The sequence below is a fragment of the Dromaius novaehollandiae genome, chromosome 12 (genome assembly GCF_036370855.1).
Source record: "Dromaius novaehollandiae isolate bDroNov1 chromosome 12, bDroNov1.hap1, whole genome shotgun sequence".
NCBI classification, from domain to species: Eukaryota; Metazoa; Chordata; class Aves; order Casuariiformes; family Dromaiidae; genus Dromaius; species Dromaius novaehollandiae.
The window spans coordinates 13,824,776-13,851,915 of NC_088109.1; the positions used below are offsets into that span (position 1 = coordinate 13,824,776).

At 51.3% G+C, this 27,140-nt stretch overlaps 1 protein-coding gene across 2 annotated transcripts in view; it reads left to right on the forward strand.

The window, feature by feature from the left end:
* The window catches only part of PLXNA1 (plexin A1), a 168,519-nt gene extending 144,324 nt beyond the window's left edge, over positions 1 to 24,195 (forward strand). For both annotated transcript variants that reach the window (XM_064518985.1, XM_064518986.1), the window contains exons 23-32: positions 63 to 129; positions 5,861 to 6,007; positions 7,049 to 7,208; positions 7,818 to 7,921; positions 8,407 to 8,503; positions 9,247 to 9,437; positions 10,322 to 10,491; positions 12,267 to 12,479; positions 16,686 to 16,836; positions 20,932 to 24,195. In XM_064518985.1, coding sequence (XP_064375055.1) covers positions 63 to 129; positions 5,861 to 6,007; positions 7,049 to 7,208; positions 7,818 to 7,921; positions 8,407 to 8,503; positions 9,247 to 9,437; positions 10,322 to 10,491; positions 12,267 to 12,479; positions 16,686 to 16,836; positions 20,932 to 21,027 — 1,396 coding nt within the window. In that variant the 3' untranslated portion in view covers positions 21,028 to 24,195. The remainder of the gene's footprint in view (positions 1 to 62; positions 130 to 5,860; positions 6,008 to 7,048; positions 7,209 to 7,817; positions 7,922 to 8,406; positions 8,504 to 9,246; positions 9,438 to 10,321; positions 10,492 to 12,266; positions 12,480 to 16,685; positions 16,837 to 20,931) is intronic.
* Positions 24,196 to 27,140: the final 2,945 nt, after the last annotated feature.

Here is a 27,140-nt window from a genome sequence, read left to right on the forward strand (position 1 = left end):
GGGAAACATCAGAGACCTTCAATATACTCTCCTGACAGCTTTGTTCTCTGCCTCCTCTACAGAACGGAGTCAGTGGCAGAGAAGATGTTGACGAATTGGTTTACGTTTCTCCTGTACAAGTTTTTGAAGGTGAGTTTGGAATGGGTTGCTAACCCAATGTGGGAGGGAAGGTGGGTTGCTGCCTTTCTGCAGTGGGGCAGTGTGTTACGCAGAGCCTGGGCTTGATCTGTGGGGACAGCGTTTTTCCTGAGCTCTGCTATTCCTTCGTGGAGTACAGATCACTTCCAGGCCTTGGTTTCCTTACTTTATTTCTGAAATGTGATTAGTGATTCTGGCTTACCCCCTGGGGATGTAGCTGAGATTGAGAAATGAAGTCTAGTCCTGTTTGCTTAACGCATAGTGTTTTTGAGATCTTCATGGAAACAGTGCATGTAGAAAGACTAGATTTGTAGCAACTCAGCTGAATCTTGAATACCTTATGAGTGGATCCCCATTCCCTCCTCCTTGCCTTTGCCTGTGTAATTCAGGGGGAAAAGCCTCAGGATTTGGTCCCTCTGTAGACATGACTGTGGCTGGAGAATTTTTGCCACTCATTTGAACTGTAGTTTGATGTGCTGCACTCCCTAATTAAAACTGCTGCTTTTCCTTCATCTGTTTTTTCAAATTGAGGCTCTTTGGTAGGGGAATATCTTCTCTCAGGTGTCTGTGCTACTCCTGTTTATTCACCTCCCAAGGCTGCCACCGGCGGCCCTGCAGGTTATATTGCCATAGCTGCAGCCAGCTCTGTCCTTGTAGTGCTTTGGGGTCAGATGGGCTGGAGGGACAGTGTTTGTGGACTTGCTGCTGGTTTGTCAATCAGCAGAGACGTTCCCTGGGATCTCGCCTGGTGTCAGCTCAGCAGAGCTGGGTGGCACACAGCCGTTTTTGTGGGATTTCATCCCTCATTAAGATAAAGAGGGTTTGAACCATTTCCAGCCAAGAGATGAGAGTGAGCAGGAGTCTGTGCAGAACTCAAGTGATCGTCAACGAGAGGTGATTTATAATATCACTTACACGCACTTGGCTTTTTGCCTCTGTTGAGGGATAGCCTGTATCTATAAAAATCTAGCTGTAGCATACAGCGGAGATTGCTTTCCAGGGGTGGAGAGGAGAAAAGCTGTGCCATTCATAGGGAGATTTCAAACTCCCTGTGTCTTCTTCATGTCACAGCTTTGCCCAGCAGGGAGTCCCTCTCCCCCTTGCTATGGCAGTGCCAGATACGATGAGTAAGGGCCATGCAGCCCACACCCAGGGGGCAAATGGGCTGAGCAGGGGCTTGGATCCCCTTTTGGGAGAGATGCTGGGCGGTCTTCAGGGAGCAGGCGGGAGCTGTCAGCTTGGGAGGTGTTGCTGGACTTGCTCCCGCCAGTGACCTGCTCCGGCAGTGCGGCAGTAGCAGAAGGCCTGGGTGACTCTGTGCAGTCTGGGGGACAGAGAAGAATAGCTCTCGTTGCGGCTAAACTCCCTCAGGCCCTCCTGAAGTGGGCAGGACTGTGCTTTGGCAGAGCAAAACACAACACATGTCCTTCTAATGCTCAGAGGGGCCTTTGAGGACCTTGCTGGTTTCATGTGCATGATGTGACTACCTTGTCTGTCCCTGCCTGGGCTGGGTCCTGTGGTCAGATCACTAGGGCATCTTAATCTTGTTTGGAAGTTGCTTTGGACCAATTAATTTACCACCACTGTCCTGCATTGGTTGTTGTACAGCCCTTTTCTCCTTTGGAGAGTGTACCGAGCACATTGCCCCTGGTGGGGCAGCTCTGAGAATAAGGAGTAGCAGGAAGAGAGGGACATGGGGATGAGACTAGGGCACCTTCTCTTCATAAAGTACTTGGCTCTGCCAAGGCATCGGCAGGGAAAATTGCCTCTGGCCTCTGCTGGTTAGTAGCAGGAGCAAGAGTCTGACTGAGGTGTGTAATTATGGAAGGAATATACATGGAGGGCTTGGACGAAGCTGCTGGCAGTGAGATCCATTATGCTGGGGATCACTGTCCTAGAGAAGTGATTGAAACTTCATTGCTTTGGTCACTCGAGTTGGACTGGAAGAGCCCTGAGGATGCATTCATGGGCCTCTCTTGGGTCTGCCCCACCAGAGGAGATCCACAGGGCCTTCTCCATCTGTCTCCTGGCAATGAGGATCACAGGTGGTAACAAAAGCAGGAGAAATCCGTGCACTGGATGGAGCAGGTATCACAGCAGACAGTTTGCCAGCAGGGAAACATATGCCTTGCACCAAACTGCGGTAATTGTGCATGTAAATGAGGCAGGCGGACGTGCCTGGGTCCATGTGTGCCCAGCTGCCAACTCGCCTCTCAGCAAACCTGCCTGTGCGGGTGCCTGGAGCCGGGCTTGGTGCGCCAATGGGTAGTGTCAGGGTCCAGGCACCTCCGGCTGTGTCCCAGTGAGAGCTCACCTCACGGCTAGCAGCAGGGGGGCTGGGAACCCTGCTCCACGAGTACCCGCCGAGTGGTGATGCAGAGGGGGACAGCCCTCGTGGGCAGCTCCAGCATCGTGGGAAGTGCAGAGTGGTGTGAGCTAGCCAGCGGCTAAAGCATGTGTCGTTCCCTCGATGTGTGGCTTGGCAGCATGGATCGTGTTCGTGGGCAGGGGTCCAGGCCCTGTTTCTCCCTTCCCGGGGCCTAAGATGAAGGCAAGGAAGCAGCTTGCAATCAGCAAGGCCTGGCGCTTTCATTGGGCCCTGTAGTAGCATTTATCAGACTCTTAATGAGACACCCCGGGGAAAGGGAGAGGGATAAATCGAGACAAGCACTGAAAAATGCACAATATTAGGTGCCTGATGAGCTAAATCTAGTCAATAAGACACTTGGAGTGTTAGCTGGCTCGCCTCAGCCTGCCTAAGGCCTGCTCCCCATGTACCAACACACACATGTGCATGCATCTGTGCTGTGCATGGGGACTGGTGCAGAGCCCCTCCTCCAGCCACTTGCATGGAGAGACTCCCCCGGGGCCTTGCTCCTTGGTTATTCCCCCCAGAGGTGAACAAATTCTGCACAGGGGCTTGCAAAGAGCATGGACACAGCCGTGTTTAGCTTTTGATCAGCCAGCAGGGTTGGCCTGTCCCAGGCGTAAGAGGTCCTCTCTCGTATCTCACCCTACGGAGATCATCTTGGGGCCACTACCTGGCTATGGTCAAAAACCAGCTGCGAGTTTCTCCCATTCTCTTTCATTTTGATGGTCTCTGGCTGTGTCAGGGACATGCTCTAAACCATTCTCATCTGATAGCGACTCAGTTTGCTGTGGCTCATGGCAGCATCTTGGTCTAGGTCCTCGAGGGCTGCCAAGAGGGAGCCCACTTCCCCTGTTAGCGCTCCTGATCCTTCTATGCTGCAGTGCTCTGCAGTGAGGCCAAGGCCGAAAGGGGTTATGGCCCTGTTGAAGAGACTTTATCCTTGGTTCACTATCCACCAAAATCAGATGAGAGATTACTAGGGAGAGTCTTGAAAGCCAAGGTCCAGTCAGCTGACAGTGAACAGGGAGGTCGGGAGTGAGGTCTGGGAGATGGGCAGGATGTTAAGAGCAGGGACTGGGACAAATGGGGAAGCCAAGTGGAGAGAGGCCGTAATGTGGAGGATGTGCAGCGTCAGGAGGACAGAGTGGCTATTCCCGTTGAGATGAGAGTGCTGGCAGATCGGAGGGAAACCGGGATCCGCAGAGAGATCCTGGGGACTGCAAGAGCAACGTAAAGCCCACATGGTGCTGGAGAAGTGACCACAACTGCTGATGCCTCTGTTCCCTCTGGGGAGGCCATGGAGTCTTGCAAGGGCACCATAAGGCCAGATCTCACCCCCAAATCCAAAATGAGGTTAATCCTGCATCAGCCAGACCAGCGTTCGAGCAGCAGAGGAGGTAACGCTGAGACGCCTGGAGAACAGCTGGATTCCCGGTGGTGAGACAGGGCCAGATCGATAGACGTCTCTTGTGGTTCACACCCTCCTTGTCAGCATTTGGTGTCCCAGCGAGAGGGAGGTGTGACGCCAACCAGACCACTGCTCAGGATGTTTTTTGAAGGCAGTCAGCCTTGGTAATGGGTCCTTTCAAACAACAGGCTGGATACCATGCTCCCATGCAAAGCCAGGCACCAGGGCTGGCCAGGAGAGGGGAAGTCTGTGAGCTGAGGAGCAGGGGATCGAGATGTGACTGGGAAGGCTGCTCCAGTTTCATGCTTCATCTGTGCCACTTTCCCCTACTGGAAGTTTTACAAGGAGCTTTTATAAGCAATCAAAGGAAGTGACTGCTTGTCTTTATGTTGGGGCTGGAGGAGCCAGCTCGGGCTGCTGTGGGAGCACCACGCGGGTGTTTTGCTTTGTGGTCAGTCTGGTGCTTTCACGTTGCGAGACAGCTATTAATAAGCAGCGTAGCACCCACCTTGGGTCTGTTTCTCCCTCTCTCGCTTTTCCAAGCTGACTTAATGAAGCCAAGTTTGCAAATGAAACATAATTTCAAAGACAGGCGTGTTGTCGGAAGGTCTGGGGATGATGTATGCCTGTTCCTGCTCGTTAGCAGCTGTCTCTTTAATTACCGCAGATGCTAACGAGATACTAACAGCATATGGTGACAGGGAGAGCAGCCGCACTTTGCACCAAAGTACAATTTATTTGTGAGGCGGCCGGGAGGGAGGGGCGAGAGCTGGTGGGGTAAAATCTGTTGGGATTTCTCCCAGTCCTCTCTGCTCCCATCTTATCTTTTCTTCCCCTCAGGACTAATGCCTATATCTGGAAGGGCACATTGGGATGTGACTCAGGGGAGAGGTTTGAACCCTGGGTGATACAGGGGTATCCCCTGCCAGCCCCCCTGTGTCATCCTCGCCTACCCTGCCCATGGTCACAGCCTGGTTGGTATCTCCAACCTTGGCATGTCCTTGGCTGTTCCAGAGATGCTGCAGGTTCAACATTGACTTCGTTCCTGGGGTAGCACCTGGTCTGATTTCTCTCTCCCTTATTCCCACCTAGGAGATCGATGCTGATGTGGCTACGGCTGATGGGCTAGAGCTGGCTCTGACTGTAAGGGTTTGGCAGTGGGAAACATGTAGGTAGCAAGTGGCTTAACTGCAGGAAAGCTCGTCACCCAGTCCGCTCCATTTTGTGGAAGCTAAGGATAGGGTTGTCAGTGAGTTGGTCTCTTGCTTTTCCTTCCCATTGGATCTGGCAGGCTGTGGCCAGCTGTTGTATGAAGAAATCTCTTTTGACCTTCCACTCACATAAGGCTGGGCCCTTGGCAGAAGCCAAAACTGCATCCCTGATTTCTGAGGGAGAGCCTCCAGGCTGTCCTGCTGAAGCATTAATTTTTCAGTCCTCAAGTGTTTTTCTTGGCTTTGCCAGGCCCCTAGCTCAGAGAGGATAGTTTGTATCCCAAGCACAGAAAGTCCCCAAACCCAACATGCCTGACACAGCTCTGCAAAGTCGTATCTGTCTGCTCTCTGATCTCAGAGCAGCTCTGCTGGTAACTGGCCCCGAGTTTAATCTTTTTGGTTTATTTTTTTCTTGTGGAATGAGCAGAATTCATCAGTGAGTGTCTGGAAACTGCTGGGAAGCTGGGTCTATGGGCTTATAAGGAAGGGAAAAACCTTCACCTGGTTTGGAAGGAGAGGATACTTGATCCAAGGGAGGAAATGCATCTATGTCCCCCCCCCTCTTCCTTGCAGTCTTGGTCAAGGATTGGAGATTGTTTGTAAAGTGACCTATAGGGTTTGGTCCTACAGGGACACGGCAGGCTTTTGTCACTGTGGTTCTTGAAAGGCAAGGCTGGTGCCTGGCACCTTCTCACCCCTCTCTCTTCCTCCCCTCCATCCCCTGTCCCACAGGAGTGTGCCGGGGAGCCGCTCTTCATGCTGTACTGCGCCATCAAACAGCAGATGGAGAAGGGACCCATCGATGCCATCACAGGAGAGGCTCGCTACTCCCTCAGTGAAGACAAGCTTATCCGGCAGCAGATTGACTACAAAATGTTGGTTAGTGGAAGCGGGAGCCTTGCCAGTACTGTTTTTTGCAGAGATCCCTCAGTTCAGCTATTTAACAAGGTCTTTGAGGCCTTGGATATCTTGTAGAGAGCAATTTGTCTCATTCCTCTCTCCAGCAGTCCTGGGCTGCCTCTTGCCCTGTCTGCGTGGTGCCTGACTCCGCTGGGGTCAGAAAAGGGGGCTGTTCCATGGCAAGGTTTGCTCTTGCCACGGAGCTGGGAAAGCTGAACACAAACTGTGTTCCCCTCCTCACCTCTCCTGGCAAACCGTGTGGCACTGAGAGACGTGGGGACAGAATGCTGTCGAGTACAGCCTATGCTTGAAGCAGCCAGCCAGCGGCTCCTGTTAGGTGGGGGTCAAGAGTTAGAGCCTTGAGATTACCGTGGGGGATGAAGGAATACTCCTCCTCCTCCTGTATCAGTCACCTCCTCTGTTAAGCTGCGTGTTAAGCAAAGCCCTTTCCCTGGCTAAACATGTAGCTGGTTCTTCTTCCTCCATTTTCACCCGAGTTGAGTTAGGAGTGAAGGTCATATTGTTAGGGAACTTGTTACCAATACTAAGTTTTTCCTATCAAAAGCTGAGATTATCTGACAGCCTTCCTGCATTATCTGGCGCTTTGTCCCTTTGAAGACACCCCTGTGGAGGGATTGAGACTGCTGATTGTCCCCACCTCTGCTGTTCAAGAGGTGGAAGCAGGACCTCCTCCCATGGCTCCTGTCCCTGCCTCTGCAGGCTAGAGCATCTGTCTGTGCATGGGCTTTGTTCAGACTAGACAGGTTTTGGTGACTTGGGCATGGTTTGCTGGCTCCCCTTGGATGCCTGCACTGGCACTGTGCTGTCTTTCTGGGACTGATTGGAGATTTGGGGATTGAAGAGAAGAAAGGGGAGCAGGAACATGCCACATGCCTGCACCTCCACAGTGGCCTGGGGATGAGAAGACATGGCCTAAAGATAGCTGTCCTTGGATCTGCCTTTGCAGCCAGTGCGTAACCTCTGCTCACACAAGTCTTTCTGCTCCCCTGTGCTGTGCAGACACTGAACTGTGTGAACCCCGAGAATGAAAACGCCCCTGAGATTCCTGTCAAGGTGCTGAACTGTGACACCATCACGCAGGTGAAGGAGAAGCTGCTAGATGCTGTGTATAAGGGGGTGCCCTACTCCCAGCGACCCAAAGCCGGAGACATGGACTTGGGTAAGAGAAAGAGATGAAGCACTCCCCCATGAGGAGTGCTAAAAAAGCACTCAAGTGCCAAAAAGCATTCAAGGCAAGGCAGGCAAATGCGAGTCTCCTACAGGACATGCCTGGTGGGACCATTGCATTTATGCTTGTCCAGTCTGCTTTGGCTAGGATTGCAGTGCTGGTGGCACTGATTGTGCATGGGGAAATCTCCAGTGTGAGGACCTCTGGGATAAGAATGAGTCCTGCAAGTAAAGAGGATGGGGAGAAAAGGCACCTCAACTCCAGCTGTGGTCTGGGTTGCAGGTGTGAGCTGGCTGAGGGCTGAGGAGGCCAGAAGTAGTTGAGAACAGTGTTAATGGTCCCATTCCTGAAGGAGGGGCAGGAGGATGGGGAAGAGGGGAGCAAAGAAAACTCAGTTGCCAGACTCAGATTGATGCCATCTTCCCTTGGGTACCTAGACATGGCTTTTGCCCAACACTGTGTTGATAGTCAGCAATGCTGGGGTGCAAAAGGTGACAGTAGGGCTCTTTTCGTTTATGGTGAGGCCTTGCTCCTCCCCTCGCCTTAGCTTTGTGCTCAAAGCCCTTCGCTAACCATGAGCCTTCTCCCTCATGGGGACAGAGTGGCGACAGGGCAGGATGGCCCGGATCATACTGCAGGACGAAGATGTCACCACAAAGATCGACAACGACTGGAAGAGGCTAAACACCCTAGCCCACTACCAGGTAAGGCTGTCCATGGCACAGAGCAGAGAGCAGTCACCTGCTCACTGAGAGCTTGAGCTTCTCCTCTCTCTTCTCAGCTTGGTCAGAGCTTGGACCTGGCCTTCCTGACCATGCTGCTTGTGCATGAATGTGGTCAGGAGGTCTGCAGTCACTTTTCCTGCATGATCCCCATGTTTATGGTCCTTCTGTTCAAGGAGACTCTAGATGGGGCATCTTCAGGACTCACTGGAGCTGTGTCTTGCTCTGCCATTTTCATGTCAAGGTTTCTGGTAGATTCCCATTTTGACCGCTATCCCTGAGCTGTTGCAGAGATAGATACATAGGTCACCTTTGCTGGAGGTGGATGTCCCTGGGATGGGGTGCAGTGTTGCTCCAGCCCTCTTGGGCCCCAAAAAGCTGCTGGTTTCTCCCTTCTGCGGGACTAGTCCTCTCCCAGCTGTGTGCATCTCCTGGGGTCAGTCCGCTTATGCCGTCTCTGTCTCCAGGTGACAGATGGCTCCTCAGTAGCCCTGGTGCCCAAGCAGAACTCAGCGTACAACATCTCCAACTCCTCCACCTTCACCAAGTCCCTCAGCAGATACGGTGAGTGTGCAGGGGGATCTAGACTGTGGTCTCTGGTGTGCTGGTGGGGAAGGCGGCACCAGGCTGGATTCGCAGGCCAAAGGCACAGGGGAGATGACTGTAATTGTAGCTCTCTGGAACAAGCTCCTCCAAACCCCTAAGCTCTCCTGCATCATGCTTTTTTTTGGCATCTCGGAGCAGATACTCTGGGAACCATCTTTCTTTGCAAGATGTTGGACCTGGGGGATACAGTCATGTTTCAGATGGCTGCTACTAAAGGGATCCCCTCCCTTTTATTCCCCTGAAATCTAATTAAAATAGGCATAGAAGTGCTTTGCACTTAAATGAGCACAGTTGAGGGCTCTAGAGAGCATTCTGCCCATGTGCTTCCATCCTGGTCTGGAAGGGAATACTATGGTCATTGCAGATGATCGCAGGAGGCCAGACTGTGATCCTGACATCTCTGTGCTGGGAACAGAGCAGACCTCTGCAGAATCCCTTTCACACAGTATCAGATGGTCCTGGCATCTGTATTTCAGCCAGGATTGAGTTTAGTCTGGCAGGTTGTAAGGACAGTCCTCAGCAGAGCTACCAATCCATGGTGATGCCCAGCACAGCTGAGTTTGGAGGCTGAATCCCATGGTTCACGTTTCATGGCTGTGACACGCACTGAAGTCAGTGGAAGGGAAGGGGGATGGAGAGGCTGGAGGTGAAATGGAGGTCAGTAGGGTAAGAGAGTTTCCTGCTGTGCTCGATGCTTGCAGAGAGCATGCTGCGGACAGCCAGCAGCCCTGACAGCCTGCGCTCACGGACCCCCATGATCACACCTGACCTGGAGAGCGGCACCAAACTCTGGCACCTGGTGAAAAACCACGACCACATGGACCAGCGAGAGGGTGACCGGGGCAGCAAGATGGTCTCTGAAATCTACCTGACCCGCCTGTTAGCCACCAAGGTATAGCACAGAGACACAGAACTATCTCCTGGCTTTTGAAATCTTGGTGGGGAGGGGTAGCAATTCAGGTTGTCCAGGAGTGGTGAGCAATGTTTTTTTCTGCTTCAGCACAGAAGGAGCTACTCTTTTGGTCTCAGAGCCTTCCTGAGCTGGAGGTGATGTCTTTATGTATCAAAACCCTCAATGAATATTTCTTGAGTGGAATTTCCTATTTGCTTTTTACATCCTTTGGCACTTTCACTTTCCTCTATATTCTTGAGCAGCTGCTGGACTTCAAAGCAGAGCTGCTCAAGAGCAGGCACCTCGTCCTCTGTGTTTGGGATAAAGCTGCAAAAGCACTGATGTAGGAATGGTGATAACCTAGGGCATTTGGCATCACAGCGGGTTCCACTTCTCTCAGCACAGATAAAATCTTCTCTAATGCAGAGCGGGTGCTATTTGTCTGAGATCACCCTAGAGAGGACCAGAGGGCTGTGTTGAATAGTAGGGGTTGGTGTCAGTCAGCCCCTCTGTGACTTGGCTCCCTTGCTGATGGGACTTCAGGGTTTGTTCAGTTATGCTTGTGTTCAGGCTTTGGGTACCTTGATGGGACCCAAATAAACACCTTGATGCAATGTACAACCACTTGTTTTTTGCTCTGTATGGGGTTTTTATTTGTATGCTTTTAGGATGCCAGATCATGCAGTGAAAGATAAATCTCATCACCAAGGTGTCTATATTCCAGTATAAACCACTGAGAACCAGTATGGTTACACTGGCTGTACTGTGTTCATGTTCAGGTGGTGGAAATAGCAGTGAGATTACTTTAAAGACCAGTCACAGTACTCGTCTCTCTGCTGGTGCTGGGCACTGCTGAGTGGCCCTTCTCTCTTTCTCCTCTTCAGGGCACCCTGCAGAAGTTTGTGGATGACCTGTTTGAGACCATCTTCAGCACAGCGCACCGTGGGAGCGCACTGCCCCTCGCCATCAAATACATGTTTGACTTCCTGGATGAACAAGCTGATAAGCATCAGATCAATGATTACGATGTCAGGCACACCTGGAAGAGTAACTGGTAATGGAGAGGGGCAGCAGGATGGGTAGCTAAAGATATCACAGCTGATGATGCTTCCTACCCTTCCCAAGGGAGCATAAATGTGCCTTTGATTGTCCCTGGCAGTGACTTGGGCCAAGAGACGCCCATGTCTCTGTATTTCGGGCGTGGATAAATCCCTTGCATGCCTTCCTGTAGTAGGAAAAATCCTAGGAATGTCATGCTCCCTCGGCCGTTACAGCCCACCATCCAAGGCACCACGCTCCCCCTTATGGCTGGAGTCTGCTGAGGACTACAGCAGTTCTTTTCCCTCACCTTGAGATAGTGAGGCTGGGCTTCTTGGTCCTTCAGGCTCCTTTAGAGATGCCAGCCTGTATTCTCATCTTGACTGTCCTAAAGGTGTTCGCCGTGACCTCTCCAGTCACTCAGCCAAGCACACCATAACAAAGTTAGTGCAAAGCCATGTGTGCATCCTCCAAAAACCTAGCCTGCAGACCTAAACCATCAGCTCTGCTAATCACTCTCTGAAAAGTGGGGAGGAGCTGTTTATGAGACCTCAATAAATACTGTGATGGGGCCAGGGCTCGAGTACATGTTGGCTCCTCCTGCACAACCCCCCCTTCGGCATTCTTCTTTTCTGCTGCCTCACTGATTTCATCTCTCTGATCTTGCCGTTACTGGAGACGAGTATGTACATTCCTGTGTCTGGCATTTGTTAAATGGCAGCCAAATTGCTTTTGTATAGTTCAGTAACTGTTGGCAATTAGCAGGGCAGGAAAAGAAACATTTTTAAATGGAGATGTGAGAGTGCAGAAGTGCTTGGAACTGATTTATAACTCTGCTTTCTATATTAAAAGAAAGAGCGAAAGGCAAGGGAGGAAAAAAAAGCCCCATTCCGCAGGGGCTGGGCATGCAGGCTCCTGCATACTAATGCCTGTGCTTATCTCTGGGCGCTAATTCGATGTGCGGAGCTAATTTCTTGAGGCCATTCCCTTCACAAATGAAATATGTACATGCACCCGGTACCCTCATTAGGAAAGTCCTGGGGAAACGAAGTGTGTTTTGTCTAAGATAAAAGCATTCACTGGGTGTTGCGGCTGAGGGATGACAGATCTGAGAGCACTTTAATGGGAGGAGGCCCAGGAACGCTCCTGGGAGAAGAGAGGGGCATGAGAACGGGGCATGGAGCAATGAAGAGTGGCATGCATAGAAGTAAGATGCAAACATCCAGTGTGTGGCTGGCCAGGAGACCCAGTGCCTCTACAACTCATAGATTCGTTGTCCAATATCTGACTCTGCCTAAATACTCCTCTTCTAGTAAATGTGCTAATGAATCCCTCGAGGAGCCCAGTTAATCCCTTCCTCCAGCATGGGAGATGTGTGAAATGCCACAAGGCGTTTTAGACAGGATTACTGATGTGAGAAAAGGAGACCATGCCAGGTTTGACTGAGGGGCTCAGCAAGGGTTATTTAATATGAGTGGATCCTCGGAGAAGCCGCAGGTCTTCACTGTCCTCACTGGCCATTGGAAGCATTGGCAATGCTGAGGAATTTCTCCCTGCTGCCTGTTGAGTGCCGCTCTCCGTGAGTAGCAGTAGCCATGTCAAGATGGGTAGAGGATGTTGTATCACAACAGGGCACAGGCGAACCCAGGTTGTTCGCACCCCTGGGGAGCTGGGAAAAAGAACCTGCCAAATTCTGAGTTCTCAGGAGCTCCTCTTCTGCAATTTGAGGTCTGTGTATGCCAACTGTAGCACTTGGTTCAGCTACTGATGCCTGTTTCTTTCTTCCCTCAGTCTACCTCTACGTTTTTGGGTGAATGTGATTAAGAATCCCCAGTTTGTGTTCGACATTCACAAGAACAGTATTACTGATGCCTGCCTATCCGTGGTGGCTCAGACATTCATGGACTCCTGCTCAACTTCTGAGCACAAACTAGGAAAAGACTCTCCCTCCAACAAACTACTGTATGCCAAGGACATCCCCAACTACAAGAGCTGGGTAGAAAGGTGAGTAGACTTGACAGTAGCTCCTTGCTTTACTTGCAGGACTTGCGGTGTACATACCTAGTTCTCTGGGGACTTGGTCATTGGGAAGACTCTTAGCAGCTATCTGATGAGGGACCATGCTAACACTGGTGGAAGGTGATCCTCTTGTTTGGGAGATGATGCCTCCTTGTAATTGACTTCTGGAAGGAGTTTGCCATGACTGTTTGACAGAGCCATTTATGACTTGCTTAAGGGATACTAAAAGCAACTTCCATGCTTAGGTTGTCTGATGTTTTCTGTTATAAAAGCTTATCATGGTCTGTGCTAGGGAATTGCTAACGCCTTCCTTGATTGCTTTTGAAGAGCAGTAAGAAGTAAGCATTGGACTAGATGCTTTTTTTTATACCATGACAATACTTGCAGGTTTTGCTGAAATGATTGAAAATTACCATTTCCTGTCTCTCATCCATCTGTACATCTCGCCTGGGATCCTGATGAGAGCACATGTTCTGAGACAGTGCCTGGGCTGCTGTCACTGTGCAGAGGAGAAGAGAAAGAAGCAGGTCCCCCAACTCCTTCCAACACCCTTCATTCACTATTAGCTGATGAGACACATCCTTTTGTCCCACTGAATTAATGAGGAGCTAAAGGTTCAGGATTTGAATGCTACTGATTGCAAATTGATACTCTCAGGCATAATGCTGTGTTTAGCTTTATCCTTTTGGGAAAGAAACCTAGGAAATGTCCTACAAAGTCCTCCAAACAGACCTACTATTAGAATGTTACTGAGTTGCAAAGTGGGACTCGATGAAGCTTAAGAAACGTTATATTTGAGGTTGCTGATACAACTTTCCCTTGTGCTGATGAGTTATGCCCTAGGTCACACACACTGTTTTACTAAGGATCCTTCTTTCAGTGCCTAGACTGAATGCACATTGGATCAAATTAAAGATACCTAAGCAGCAAAAGCTTCATATTCTCTGGTTTGCAAGCATGAGGACTTTGTAGCCTAAATCATGTTCTTTGGATGTTTGCTTGTACACAGTTATTTTTGTCGTACCATTGGCATGCCTGGTGCTTTGCAGGCAGGTACAAAGACAAGATTTGTCCCTAGAGGATGATATGACTTGGATCAGAAGAAAAATGTCCCTGAAATATGATGGGTAAGATGAGAGATGAGCTGCATTGTAATGTGAGAAAGTTCTTTGCAGGGGGCTAGGGGGGCTTTAGAGTGGGGTCCCTTGGGAGCATCACAGGCTGCACTGCCTTTAAGCATAAGGTGTATTTCTCTGACCTTGCCATCTCTATGACAAAAATACTCAGCTCTGTGTGTGCCCAGAGAGAAAAGTATAAAACTATTCCAGAGCAATGCATTGGTCTAGACGTGCTATATCCCTGGGGAGAAGATGGGAGATCTAACTGGTGACAGATGTTACTGCCATCGCTTACTGCAGAGCGAGAAGGTGCTTGGATATGCTGCTGCTGAGTGTGGAGTAAGATCCCAGAGGTAGCAGAGCAGGAGGGTAGAGCTGTGTTGGGCAGGATGTGACTTCCCATTCTGGCTAAGTGACTGCATTTCCCACTTCTCATCTGCTTGAGGGTTTTACTGAATAATTGGTATTTCTGTCTTTGGCATGTTTATCATTGCAAAGCTTTGCAGAGGCAGGACTGTAGTGATGCGAGAGTGGCTGAGTGGGACTGATAGTTGCAATAAAAGGTCTGTCTACTGCCTTGGATCAGGCACCAGCTGAAGAAAGGGCACCGAGCCAGTCAGTCTGAGGCATAAATAACATTTTTAAGGGCTTAGAAGGTGGGAGAACCTGGGGAAACCCCAGGGGACTGCTGCCAGGGTCACTGCTACGTATGGACTGGTAGGTGTATACTGGAACAGCTAGTCCTGACTCTCGTCTTGGTTCATGCAAGCCATACATATGTCTATTGAAAAATGATCATTTCCCGTCATCCTTTGTGTCGTGATAAAACCTGGAAAATACAAATGCTTCATTTTACCTGGAGATCTTGTTACGGCAGCCAAGAAATCTCTATTCCTCAGCAAGAATATGGTGTCATCATACGATGAGTCCATATCTACCATGAGTCCATCCCCTCGGAAGCCTTCACCTGCAGAGTGACCTGTGTAAAAGTTAAAGGGTGGCCAGGAGAATCTCTATGAGATTTCTTTGCTAATCAAAGCTGACTGGAACTAAGAAGTCTTGGGCTTTTTGTCCCTAATATTCCTCTGGATAGATGGAAGTAGTGCCAACTTTATGAGGAAACTCCATGTGTAATATCTTGAGCAGCGTAGTGGATTGCTTGATGCCTGATTTAGTTAGAGATCCTCAGCTTGGGCCGTGGCTCTCCTTTCTTTTGAAACCCTCTGTCAGCATCCAGGATATCTTTTTCATCATCTTCTTGGTACAGCTGAGCTTCCTTGTAAAAAAAACTGCCTGAGTATTTTATCACTGGTTGAATTCAGCACCATGGAATGGAGTGGATCTCATATTCATCTTCTCAAGTGGTCTTGCTGCCATCTGCTCTTATTCAAGTGCTTCAGCCATGCTCCACCTCACCGTTTGGCTGATGATGCTAATGATGCTAATCGCTGTACCAGAAGGTTTATGAAGTTGTTTGAGGAGTCATGAGGAGTAAAGCAAACCTGGGAGAGACTTGCACTCTGTGTTTCCAGCTGGTGGGAGTGGGGAAGGCTGGTTTGCTGTGAATAGGGTTTCTTTTTCAGTAGAGGCCTGTGGACCCAAGCCTGTTGCCTAAAGGACCTCAGTCTGTCCCGAGTTTGCACATGTGAACACAGAGATCTCAATCATAAAATGTCTTGTGTCTTTGAGAAACAACTCTGTCATGTGCTAATGAAAAAATACTTAAAGCAAACACTGTAGGCACAGTCTTCATGGGTTTCTGTGCAGAGAACAGCTAAGTAGTCCTCAGAAAAACTCAGCTTAATCTGGAGATATCCTGCTTTTCCTTTGGAGATAGAGGTGCTTCAGGGCTCCAGAAGCATATAGCCACAACAGAGGAATTTGTGTGGCTTGCACATGACTGTGTTTGTCAAGGCCATGGCAATGCTTGTACACTGTCTACGTGCAGTGTGTGCTGCCCATGCAGGTGAGAGGGGCTCATTACCATTGTGCTGTTGCATCTGCTTGGTGCATTGTTCCTGCTGCAATGGGATGCTGAGGCTTTGATCTCCCCAGATTTGATTAAACAGTATATTCTGTTTTTCCATTATGATTCTGGATCCAATATAAGCTGTGTTTCGATTTCCGTGTATTTGCTGAGCATATAAGTGAAGCGGCTAAGAGATGGGAACACTAATTTTAAGGCGTCCTAGGAAATTTGAACTAGTATCTTGCTTGTGTAGCAACCATCAGAGAAGCAGAAGGAAAGCAAGAGAGCACCTGGCCAAAATAATTTGGCCCAGGCATGCCCTAAGACATCAGACCTGATGGAGTCCTCTGTTGCCTAGGATTTTCTGATGTCACAGAAGTTTCTGCTAAACTATGGTTTTCACTAAAAACTAAAGCTATTAGTAGCTTTTTGGTGTGTTGTGTTAACTCTTCTGAGTCCAGCAGGCGCCAATAATACGCTCTGTTGAATGCCTGTTACTGAGGAAGATGTAACTATACATGCGTTCTGAGCTCTGTATAGATGCAAGCATTTGATGTGAAGTTGTCTTGTGTTCATGCACTGAATATTTCATTGAATATGAAATGTCATCGCTGGCTTTAGTGACAAACTAAACTCAGGAGAACAATAACAAATCCTTATTTATTGCTGCAGGCATGAAGGATTCTGGGGAGTGGGGTTTGGTGGCAAAATGCAGGAGCAATGGGACACGAAGGAGGAAAACGTGTGGTTTGGAAGAGGGTGGGAAATCCTTTGGAGCAGCTGCAGCTGGCCCTGCGGCGTGGTCAGCTGGCCACGCTCGGGGCTGGGGCTCGGCGGCTGGGCTCAGCCGCGGCTCTGCCGCTTGATGCTCCTTCTGCAGCGTGTTGCTAATGATACTGACCCTTCCGTGAAGCACTCGGAGACCAATCGATGAACGGCAGCATTATAACGAGCGATCACTGTATGTGACTGCTCTGAGGCAAGATGCTCCTCGCGTTGCGTCTCCGGAGGGCGTTCTCAGCGAGCGTCACGGTGGGGCTCGTCCCCATCTGCCTCTCCCTCTTTCAGACACACTGTTCTGTTTCTCCCGCCTCTCCCTTGCAGATATTATGCAGATATTGCTAAAATGCCAGCAATCAGTGACCAGGACATGAGCGCGTACCTGGCGGAGCAGTCGCGGTTACACCTCAGCCAATTCAACAGTATGAGCGCGCTGCACGAGATCTACTCCTACATCACCAAGTACAAGGATGAGGTAAGCTATGGAGGTGGAGGTTGTCAAACCTGGTCTGTGAGCCCCATCCATTTTCCTTCATTTCCACATTACTCATCTTTTTCCTACAGAAAAATACCCTGTGCAATATGGGTGGGGAACTTGTTCCGTGTCTGTGTTTGGACAGTCGTGCCTGGCGCAGGAGGAGGGCCTGTGCTGCACGTTTAAGTGCCCCTTGTGTGTGTTGCTTTTGTGTGGGGGGATGGAGGAACACACTTGAGTCATGCTGTCATACCCAGCTTAACCTGTTGGTACGTGGTTTCACGCCTGACTTGGAGCCGTCTCTGGAGACGGGTGGAGATGGTGCGCAGGAGGATGAAGTCAGTGGGAGTGGAGACTGGGGCTGTGTGAGGGATGATGTGGTCGACAGCTCCGACCCTGCTGTTGCCGTCTCCTGACCCTCAGCTCTCCGTCCTCCCGCTAGCGTGGGCTGCCCGGCCAGCTCCTCTGCTAGCTCTGCTGCCTGACGTGCAGCTCCCCCTGCCCGGGCCCTTCCTGAGCGCGTGTTGTCAGAGAGGTAGTGGTTTGTTCCCATATTTTCTGCAGTAAGTAATGTGGGAAACACCTATTCTTCTTTCCCTGTCTAAGCAGTTGGCACGTGAGCTCTGCGGGGCTCCAAAGTTAGCAGTATTAGCTCAGCGCGCCTCCTCTCCCTGCCTTTCCTCTCTGCTGAGAATGACCTCGCGCTGTGCGGGTACCGACAGCACGGCGATACAGGCGGCATCTGGCTCTGCTCCTTGGGGATGCTAGCGGATGTGGTGGCCGCTTCAGTGCTTTCTTTGCGAACAGTATTAGGAATAGTTAAAAACCCCTCCGTTGTGATTTATACAAATTAACTTCATAAAGCACCACTCCAATCCACACCTTGCATCTTTTTATTAAAGCAATAAAATCTATAACTGCACTAAAATATGGGTCTATACATATAACACAATAATATAGATTTTATTTCCCCAATAAAGCTGACTGACGGCTGTGTTTGAACGGTGGCTTATTTAGATGACAGTGCCAGAGCATCTCCTCGCTTGGAGAGAGAGGGCCTTGTCTCCGTCGCAGGAGAGCTGGGCCTGAAGGAGTGGGCGAGGGCTGTGGCTGTGCAGGGGGAGGCAGATGGCATGCTGGGTCTGCCTCGGACCCTGCAGCAATCCCACGAGGTGTCCCGGAGGTCCTCTTTGAAGCTGGAATTTAGGAAGTCAATTGGCAGGTGATAGCGGAAAAGCGCCTGCGGTCTAAGGACAGAGGCTGGAGTGTGGCTGCCAAAATCCCCACGGAGCTCGTTGCTTTGCAGGTATGAAATGCAGAGCCTCAGTGCCACTCGGTCCCTCCGGCTCGCCAGCGGGAATGGGGGACATCCTGGTGCCCAGGGAGGGGGCTGTGCGGCTGGCTGATAACCATGCCGGTGGGATCTGCAGGCCATTCCCCAAGCACCATGGGACGGTGTGTCTGGGATACTGGGTCGGAATTTGTGTGACAGCTCTGTGGCTGCCGTGAGGGTGCAAGAGGAGAGGTTTGGAGGATCTGGCCAAACACCTACTGACCTGACCCTCGGCATTAGGCAGCCTTAGCCGGGAGAGGGGTTGCTTGGGTGGCAGGACAAGGTCGTTCCTCGGTGGTGGGGCCAGCCGCCCCAGTGACTGTGGTTACGGTAGGGGACAAGGACTTGTGGTGGGGACGGAGGCACCAGAAGCCAAACAATAGTCATGTTTGGGCAGAGCAGGGAGCAGGTCTGGTCAGGACGTGGAGCACTACGGAGAGCAATGCAGAGCCGTGGGGGCAAAGGAGCAGTGGTTTGTACCTGCTCTGCTCATCCCTCAGGTACTTGCTTCTTCCATGCAGGAAGTCCACGGGGCATTAAACAAACCATTGCCCCAGGGTGAGAGCAGGGAGGGGACAGTGTGGCATTAACAAGCTGCTCTTCAGGGATGCAGGTCCTATTCTTCCCTCTCACTGCAGCCTGACATCGGTTGAGCGTCTCACTGTTGCCCGCTTTCAGAGCATCACAAGTGTGTTCACAGCTCTCAGGAACTTCTTTTATTATTTGTAATGGGATTAATAAATCGCAGCTGTTCCCTTTGTTTGTTTTCATTCATTAAGCACAATTATATGCAGCCCAATTGCACCCTCTTTGATGCAAAATGGGAGAGAATAATTTTTCCTGTTGTTCAGTGCAATAATATGCTGTCATTGGCTGTGAATGAAAATCATAATTAATTTTCATTTGGGTACTTGCATCTTGGTAATCAGTGGTCCTGGCTCCTTACAGCAGGTGACAAACCTGGGTCCCTCTTTATACTCAGCACAGATTTCCTTTTACTGTATTGTTTCCATAAGGACAAGATAAGAGAGGACCAAATAAATGCAAGGGCAGGTTGTGAATCTTTCAACACCTAAGCTTCCCATAATATGTAGCTGTCTTATCTGGAAAAGCAGAGGAGGCGGACAGTGGGAATAGACTCCTATTCAAGTTCTCGGACCAATCTCATTTGATTCCAGCTCAGCCACCTTTAAGACACGTGGCGTTTTGATTTCTGCTGAGTATTATTATAGTTATTTTATTCTCTGTATATCATGATGGCAGACGCCGGCTACGTAGATTCATGGCAGGGGAGTGTCTGTGAAGGCAGGTTATACTGGCAGCATCTATGAGCTCTTGCAAGTCCAGCTGCAGCCCAGGGTTCTTGCTGCAAAGGGAAGTAAATCAGATGTGCCTGGCTCTCTCTGGCATGCTGCAGTCAGAGGAGTTTTCCCTACCATAGGAGCTGACACCCAGTGCCAAGACTTTTGGCTTCCCCCCTTGCTGGACCAGGCAGCAAGCATTGCCCTCTGTAGCTGTACATCTGACCAGCCCTTTCCAGGCGTTTCCATTTCCCTGAAGTGTGGGGCAGCTGTCACTGCCCTGACGGACAGGGAGTAGCGTGGTCCTGTCCCGGAGAGTCACACGGAGAGCTGGAGCCTGTCCATGGCCAGCGGCTGCTGCATCTCCACATGGAGGATGCTCCACAGCACGCCCGCGCATGGCTCTGCAAACCTGCAGGCACTGCAGCAGCTCTTAATCAAAGGGAGTGGATTCCCCATTAAGAAGTTACCTGTAGGGCTCCTGATGGACTTTGCCTGCCTCCCAGTAAGTCTATTAATTATACAACAGTTTGTTTCCAATTATGCAGCCAATGAAATGGTTAATCAAGTCGCCTTTGACGGATGCCTTGATATTTAATTGCAAAAAATTTGGTCTCTTGGCTAGCTCACCCGAGGAGATGAGATTTCTGTCAGATTTGTTTTTTTTAAATCAGCTTTTCTGCTCTGCCGGCATGATGTTAGTGAGACAAGACTCCTGACTGCTGGGAGGGCAGCTACCCCTTAGTTTTCCGCTTCGTTACTCCCTTCTGCCCAGTCTGACTCTTGTCCTCCACCTTCCTGCCTCGAGTCCTTCCCCTGGACCTCTGGGAATGGCAGTGTCAATCCTGGGGCAGGGGGAACCGTCCCTCCCACCCTGCGAGCTGCTATCGCAGCCAGGAGCTCCTTTTGAGAGAGGTGATTTCAGTGGAGGAACATCATCCTCTGACATTTCTGGTATCACGAGCGTGCTCCTTGCATGGGACCAAGGTTTTGCTGCTGGCAGCGACTGAAGCCTTGTGGGTTCGTCACATCTTTCTGTGCTCCGGTCCCTCTGCAGAGCAGCCAGATCCTCTGGTTATAAGGTGTTATATTCTCGTTTGGGGGGTTTGACCCACGTTTGAACCTAGATGATTGGTTTTTTAAGTTTCCACTCACACAAGTTGGTTTCTTGCTGGCTGCAGCCAGCAGCTCCCTGGTGTTGCTGCAGCCCGTTGGGGATCCCAGGAGGCTCCAGCTATCGAAAAGCAGCGCGTGGGGCAGCGTCCTCTGCCTTGCACAACGTTCACCCTTCTCTTCTTCCCCGGTGTTTCGCTTGGCCCTGGTAGGCACAGAAATGAACCTGAGCTGCTTCTCATGGGACCCGCATCCCAATGACCCCACGTGTAAAAGATGGGCAATTAGGAGCGGTTTTGGGTACAAGGGGTTCTTTCTCACCCTTTCCTTCCCTTCTCTCCCCGCCAGATATTAGCTGCTTTAGAGAAGGACGAGCAGGCCAGGAGGCAGCGGCTGAGGAGTAAGCTGGAGCAGGCGATCGACACAATGGCCTTAAGCAGCTGAAAAGGCCGCGGCGGCCGTGCCAGCTTCCCGAGCAGCGGATAGGCAGGAGAGAGGGCCAGCGAGCGGCGGCAGCAGGACACTTTGGGGCTGGGGCCAGACGGACCCGCGGGAGCCGCCGCGCCTCGACACACTTCCCACGAACGAACAAGGAAACCTTGCGCTTTAGCGGAGAAATCCCGACGAAAGCAGCAACGACAGTTAACAAACAAATGAACAAACGAACAAAAAAAACCCGATCCAACCGGGACACACCAGAGACCTTGCAAGGAGGCGATGCAGGGAGGAGGAGACGAGAGCCGCGTGCCGCATGGACCCGCCGGGCACCCCGCGCAGCCTCTCCTTGCCCGGGCAGTGCCCCTGCGCCCGCGAGGCGGGAGGGCTGGGACCGCGGGGCTTTCTAGGACGGCATTTGGATGTTGTTGTTACTTTGGTGGAGGGAGGGTGGGTGGGCTCCTATTTTTACTGTACTTGACTTGCTCTCCCTTCCTTCCTTCCCCCCGAGCTCCACCCCGTCTTTTCCCTCCCTGTCTCTCTTTTTCTGTCTTTTCCCCTTTCTCTCTCTCTCTCTCTCTCTCTCTGGCCTTCTGCCACTAGTGTTAACTGCTATATTTGCACAATTTACACAAGACAAACAAAATTTTTAATTTAAAGAGAAAAAAAAAGTATAACAAAAATGGGAGGGGATAAAGATTCTAAATTTTGCAACAAACTAACGAAAATGATTTTAAAAAATAAGCTAAAGGACTGATGCTGGGGAGATTTGGGGGTGGGGGCAGTAGGGGTGGGCAGGAAAGGGAGAAATCCCTGAGCTTTGATATTTCTTAAAATATGTCCTGTGCCATGTTTTATTTGAATGTTGTTTAGTGCAAAAAAAAAAAAAAATCCAAAAAAAGAGAAGTGGGAGTTTCGTTAGCTGAACAGATGCTTTTATTTAAATGCTGCTCGAGTGGTTCTGAAGGTTACGATCTGGGCTGAGTAAGATCAGAGAGGAAGGAAGGTCCCAAGGTTTTTGTCCCAGGGGATCGCTGAGGGGTGATGGGTGTTTTGTGGAGCTCGTCCTTGTTTTCTCGTTGAAGTTGCTGCAGGGTGGTCCGGGCACAGAGTGGTGGCTCAGCCCGGGGCGCTGCCGCTGGAGCAGAGCCTGGGCACGTCCCGCGCCAGCTTGGCACTGGGGTATCCCGGGCCTCCGAGGCACCTCTGGGGCTGGAAACGCTCCCGTTTCCTGCCATGCTCGGAGGTGGCTGCTGGTGGCTTGGGATGGCATGGGACAGCTCGGGGCGTGGAGCCAACCTGGGGAGGGCTCTGATGGAGAGCCGGCCTGGTTTTTTGGTTTTACCCCTCTCCTTCCCTTGGCTCCCGACGTCCCTGTGAGCTGCCCAGAGCTGGGCACCTCCTCAAGGTTTGCAGATGCCCTTGCCGCTAAAGCAGCCTTAACAAAGCCCCTGCGGGCAGCGCGGCTGGGCCAGCAGCTCCGACCGGGACCTGGACCCGGGTCCTCGCAGCACTGCCAGGTGGGCTCTGCCGTTCAAAGCCCTGGGAGATGTTAGTCAAATACTGCTTCCTTTAACAAGGAGTAAGATCTGAGGCTCGGGGAGCTGTCAGCCCTGCGCTCTTCCTGTAACTAAGCCTTAACCCACAGCAGCCTAATAGTCCAATTAGAAGCAGTTTTGACAGGAGCAACATCAACAGATTTGTTTCAGGTTAGGCCAGGCAGATCCCTGGAAGAGGGAAGGGAGGGACTGTGCTGAAATTTTTGACTGCATGGTTAAAAACTTTTCCTTTTTTTCTTTTTCCTGTCATCTTTTTGTGCTGACATAAGGGGAAGGGACCAGATCCTGGGGGAGATGGGTGAGATCATTACCGTTTCTGCAGCAATCTTTAAGAGATCTGCAGTGCCGTGCCTCTTGCCTCTCCAGCCGTGGAGGCGCTGGAGCAGCAACCTGGGGAGGGGGAATGCAACGTAGAGCATGGACAGAGAGCAGGAGAAGCAGCCAAAGCTCACGTCTGCTCGGAGTGAGGATGAGGAGGCTGCTGCTGAGAGAGGCTGGGGGCCACCGGTGCAGCCATCTCGGCTGCGACCGCTGTCCACCCCCACGGGCATCTTCCCGTGTGCTTGCAAACCTTTGCGCCTGGAGTCGGTTACAGCCCGCCAAGAGACCGAGGTCCTGAGCCACAGCACGGGGATGTAGACGGCTCCAGCATCCCCGGGAGCCCAAATTTGTGCAGGAATTTCCACCCAGGATTTTACCTTTCTTTTCTCTGTCTTTTCATTCTTTCTCCCCCTGTGTGTCTCGCTGTCGCCCTGTCCCCCCTCCGCCCCTTCACCCCTCCGGGGATTGCTGCCTTCTGTCATTTCACCGGACACCCGGGGATGTCCCTCCCGCGGCCGCCCCCTCGGAAATGGCAGATCCTCGTGGCTTTATTCTTCCCAGAAATGAAACGGTGCCGAACGCTGCCCCGACTTGGAGCAGGTGACCAAAACCTTCCAAAAAATGAGCAAACCATTTCCTTTTCTGTACTGAGAGCTAAAGTTGCTGCCTGGGCCAAGGCAAAGAGGGGGGCCAAACTCTGCCAGAAATGGGTGACTGTGTCAATCAAGTGGAAAGAAGCCCAGCTGATTTCTGTCCGTTCCCTTAAATTGCAAGTTAAGGGGGGGGAGAGGGAGAAATAATGAAGTTTTTAATTAAAAAAATAAAAGTGTGTATATATATATATGTGGTTACAATCTAATTCTCGTGCCCCAGTGGGGTGCTGTATAGTTAACTGACGGAGAATCAACCCAATATAAATATGAAATGAATTTACACAGCCAGTAAAAAGAAAAAAGGAATACCAAATGGTCTGGAAGAAATTTCCAAGCATTTCTCACCATGCAGAACAATCATTTGAAGCCTGCACATCTCTCATTATGTTGTAATTTTGTTTGGGTTTGTTTTGTTTTAATAAGGAGGGAAGGGAGAAGATGCTGATTAAAAAAAAAAACACAACAGCAAAAGTATGTTTAAAAAAAAAGTAATAATTGTTTCCCAAACCTATGAACCACGAGCTGTTGCTGGATTTCTGAGAGCTGTGGGCTGTTGCATGACTGTGCTAGATTTTAGTCTGAGTTAATCTTTTTAAGAAACAAAAAAAAACATAAAACAAAAAAACTGCAAGTGTTAAATATTAGAGGTTTGTTTAGACCTGTTATCTATTTTTTTTTATTTCAAATTAAGTTGTCACTTTCTTGTCCAAAAGAAAAAAAAAAAGACTTCAGTGGTTTACATCTCAAGTACGGTACTCGGAGAGCCTTAAAGGACAGCTGTGTGTCAGCGGGCCGCGCGCCCAGGGTTTGTCTCTGCTGCTTTTCTCGCGTGAGGGCTTCTCCGCTGCTTCGGTGGGAGGACATCCTCCCGGGAGGTCCCTCTGGGCCGTGGTGGCTCACTCAGCGGATCCTTTACGAGAGTCACTGACCCAACGGCAGAGCTTCGGAGGACATCGTGATGCTGGTTTGGTGGGATGGAGATGCTGGGCGTTGGGTGAGGGGTGCTGCGGTTTGTGGTTTGGTTTGAGGGAGATGCAAGGAGGTTGGCCTGGAGTTTATTCCTAGCGCTGTTGCCTTCTGCACAGCGTTGTTGGGTGTCAGGGAAACGTCCCCAAGGAGTGACACCCGCGTTGGTAGTCATTGCTTCGAAGTGTCTCTCTGAAAGTAGCTTGAGTCCTGCCTGCTGCAGTGGTAGCGGTGTCTCAGGGAGCTTGGGTGGTTGTTGATGGAGCTGAGCGTGTAGCTTTTTTGGCAGCAGTGGAGAGATGGTGGGGCCCTCCCAGGTGCTGGTCTGAGAAGATGGAGGCTCATTTCCAAAGACGGAGTGTTCCCCTGCAGATTTCCTGCTTGGAAAATAAGAGCTGGAAGCACCATTAAATGCATGGCAGGGTTTTTCCAACTGTTCCTTCTCTGGCAGTGAAGACGGTGGGTGCTCTCTTGGCTGTGTGGGAGGAATGGGTGAATTTCTTGGCTGCTGTGGGCCGGGTTTGGTTTGGTTTGGTTTCGTCAGCAGGGATGTCTCGGCTTCAGCTCCAAAGGTCCCATCTGGGGTGGGGAAGGGTTGGCTGGGCCAGTGGGAGCTGCAGCGCTGCTGGCCCTTGGTGCCTCGGTGTTGGGCAGTGTTGGGCCCCCCGGCGCCGTGGTCCTGGCTCTTCCCACCCCGTGGGGACAGCGAGTGCCCGGGGCTGCCCGTGGCGCGGTCCCAGCTGTGGGCTCCTTGTGGCCCCGCTCAGCTCCCGGGCTGGCAGAGCAGAAGCTTTGGAGCATTCGCCATTTCCTCCACCAAGAGACCCCCGTCCGCGCCTCCCCAGCGAGGGGCAGGGGGGCTGCTGGGGTCTCCTTGCTGGCGCGAGCAGACGGTTGCTCCGAAACGCGGTCCGCAGGGTGGGCGTTGCAGTGCCTCGGCCTCCAACGCTTCTTGGTGCTACCTTTGCCTTTCACCCGGTGCCCAAAGTCCTTAATCGCGCCGGGACCCCCCCGGCAGGTGGGCAGCCCGTCCTGCCTTCCTCGCCCTGGCCGGGCTGGGAGCGGCCGCCGTTTAACCCTGCCAGGACGAGGAAAGAGAAAAACGGGGTGGGGAGAGCACTTGCCGGAGCCCTGTCCCCAAACTGCCCTGGCCTCCTCTCTCTGGTGGTGTTGGGGAGGGGGGGGGGGGGGAGAGGAGCCCATAAAGCCGCTGTCGCTGCTGCCCCAGCCCCGAGCCCACGCTCGGCGGGGGGAAAGGCTGGGAGAAGGACAGGCTGCCAGGACCACGGATGCTCTGCCCGGGCCAGCAGCAGGGTCCCTCTCCGCCTCCCTCTGTGTGCTCGCGTTGCCTTTTCTCTTTGGTTTGAGGTTCAAAAAAACCAGTGCAGCCCAGCCTGGAAGTGCCTCCCTTGTCCAGCCCCCTTCTGTCCCCTTCCCCGGCCCTGGGGTCCCCTCCAGCGGGAGCCCCCTGTCCCCCCCCGGGGCTGGGAGCAGCGGGGCTGGCCAGAGGGGCCCTCACCGAGGTCTCCTGCTCTGGACCTAAGCGCACAATTAGCTGTCCTTTAAGAAATCGGGGGGGGGGGGGGGGGGGATCTAATCTCAAACCTGATGCAAGGCAGAGAATTTTAATAGTTTTAAAAAATCAAGATAAATGGAGAGGAAGAAAAAAAAATCCGGAGTCCTGATTAACTTTATGTGATTGTTTCAGACTTGAAGCAACAGGCCAGCGTGTCTGGTCGGCACCCTTTGATCGTGTAAATATCCTGCTATTTCCTATTTTAATGTTCTTCAGATTTAGTACTTGTAAATAAACACACGCATCAAGGAGAGATTAAACATTTTTGCTAAAGCCGATGTCTTGCCTGGGTCTTTGGGCACGGCGCGAGCGGGAGGAGCGGGCGTCCGTGGGGAAGGGCTGGCAGGCCGGTCCGTCTGTCCGTCCCCTGCGGCAGTGGCAGCATGGGGGTTTCTCGGCGGTGGCACCAGGCCCCTTCCTAAGGACTCGCGGGCTTGAGCCCCCAGAGCGGTCCCGGGGGCCCCTGCGGTGGCAACCGCATGCTGGCAGGCGGACCACAACCATGCCAGCTACGCTGCTCCTTTTTCCTTCGGGACTCCCACTTTCAGGGCCAGTCTCTGGAAGTGTCTTGGCTTAGCAGAGCAGTCTGGGTACTAGAGATCAGAAATGCATCTTTTCTCTGCCTTTACTATGTGTGTAAGCTGAATATTTTCTGTTTTTCCTGGATTTCTCCAACTCTCCCGTGAGGAAACCATCAGAGGCAAGTATTAAACTTCCACTATTTTAGATGTAACACCACTGAAATGAGGAATGATTTGATCTTTTTTTCTTCTTTGAAAAAGAATCGATTTCTCTTTCCAACTTCCCAAACATTTTTTAGAAAAATCACATTTGAATTCAATTTTGCTCAGGTTTCTGGATGGATTTAACTCAGGGCAACTGGAAAAAAATAAAATCCCTCAACTTTCTGAATTTTGCCTCGTTCTGTGCATGCCAAAGGGCTCCGTGAGGGAATCTGCCAGCACCGCTCCAGTGACCACATTGGAAGTTGCTGAAAATCAAGGATCAGGCAGGTGAGCAGCACGCTGTGTGCGTAAACCATGTTTA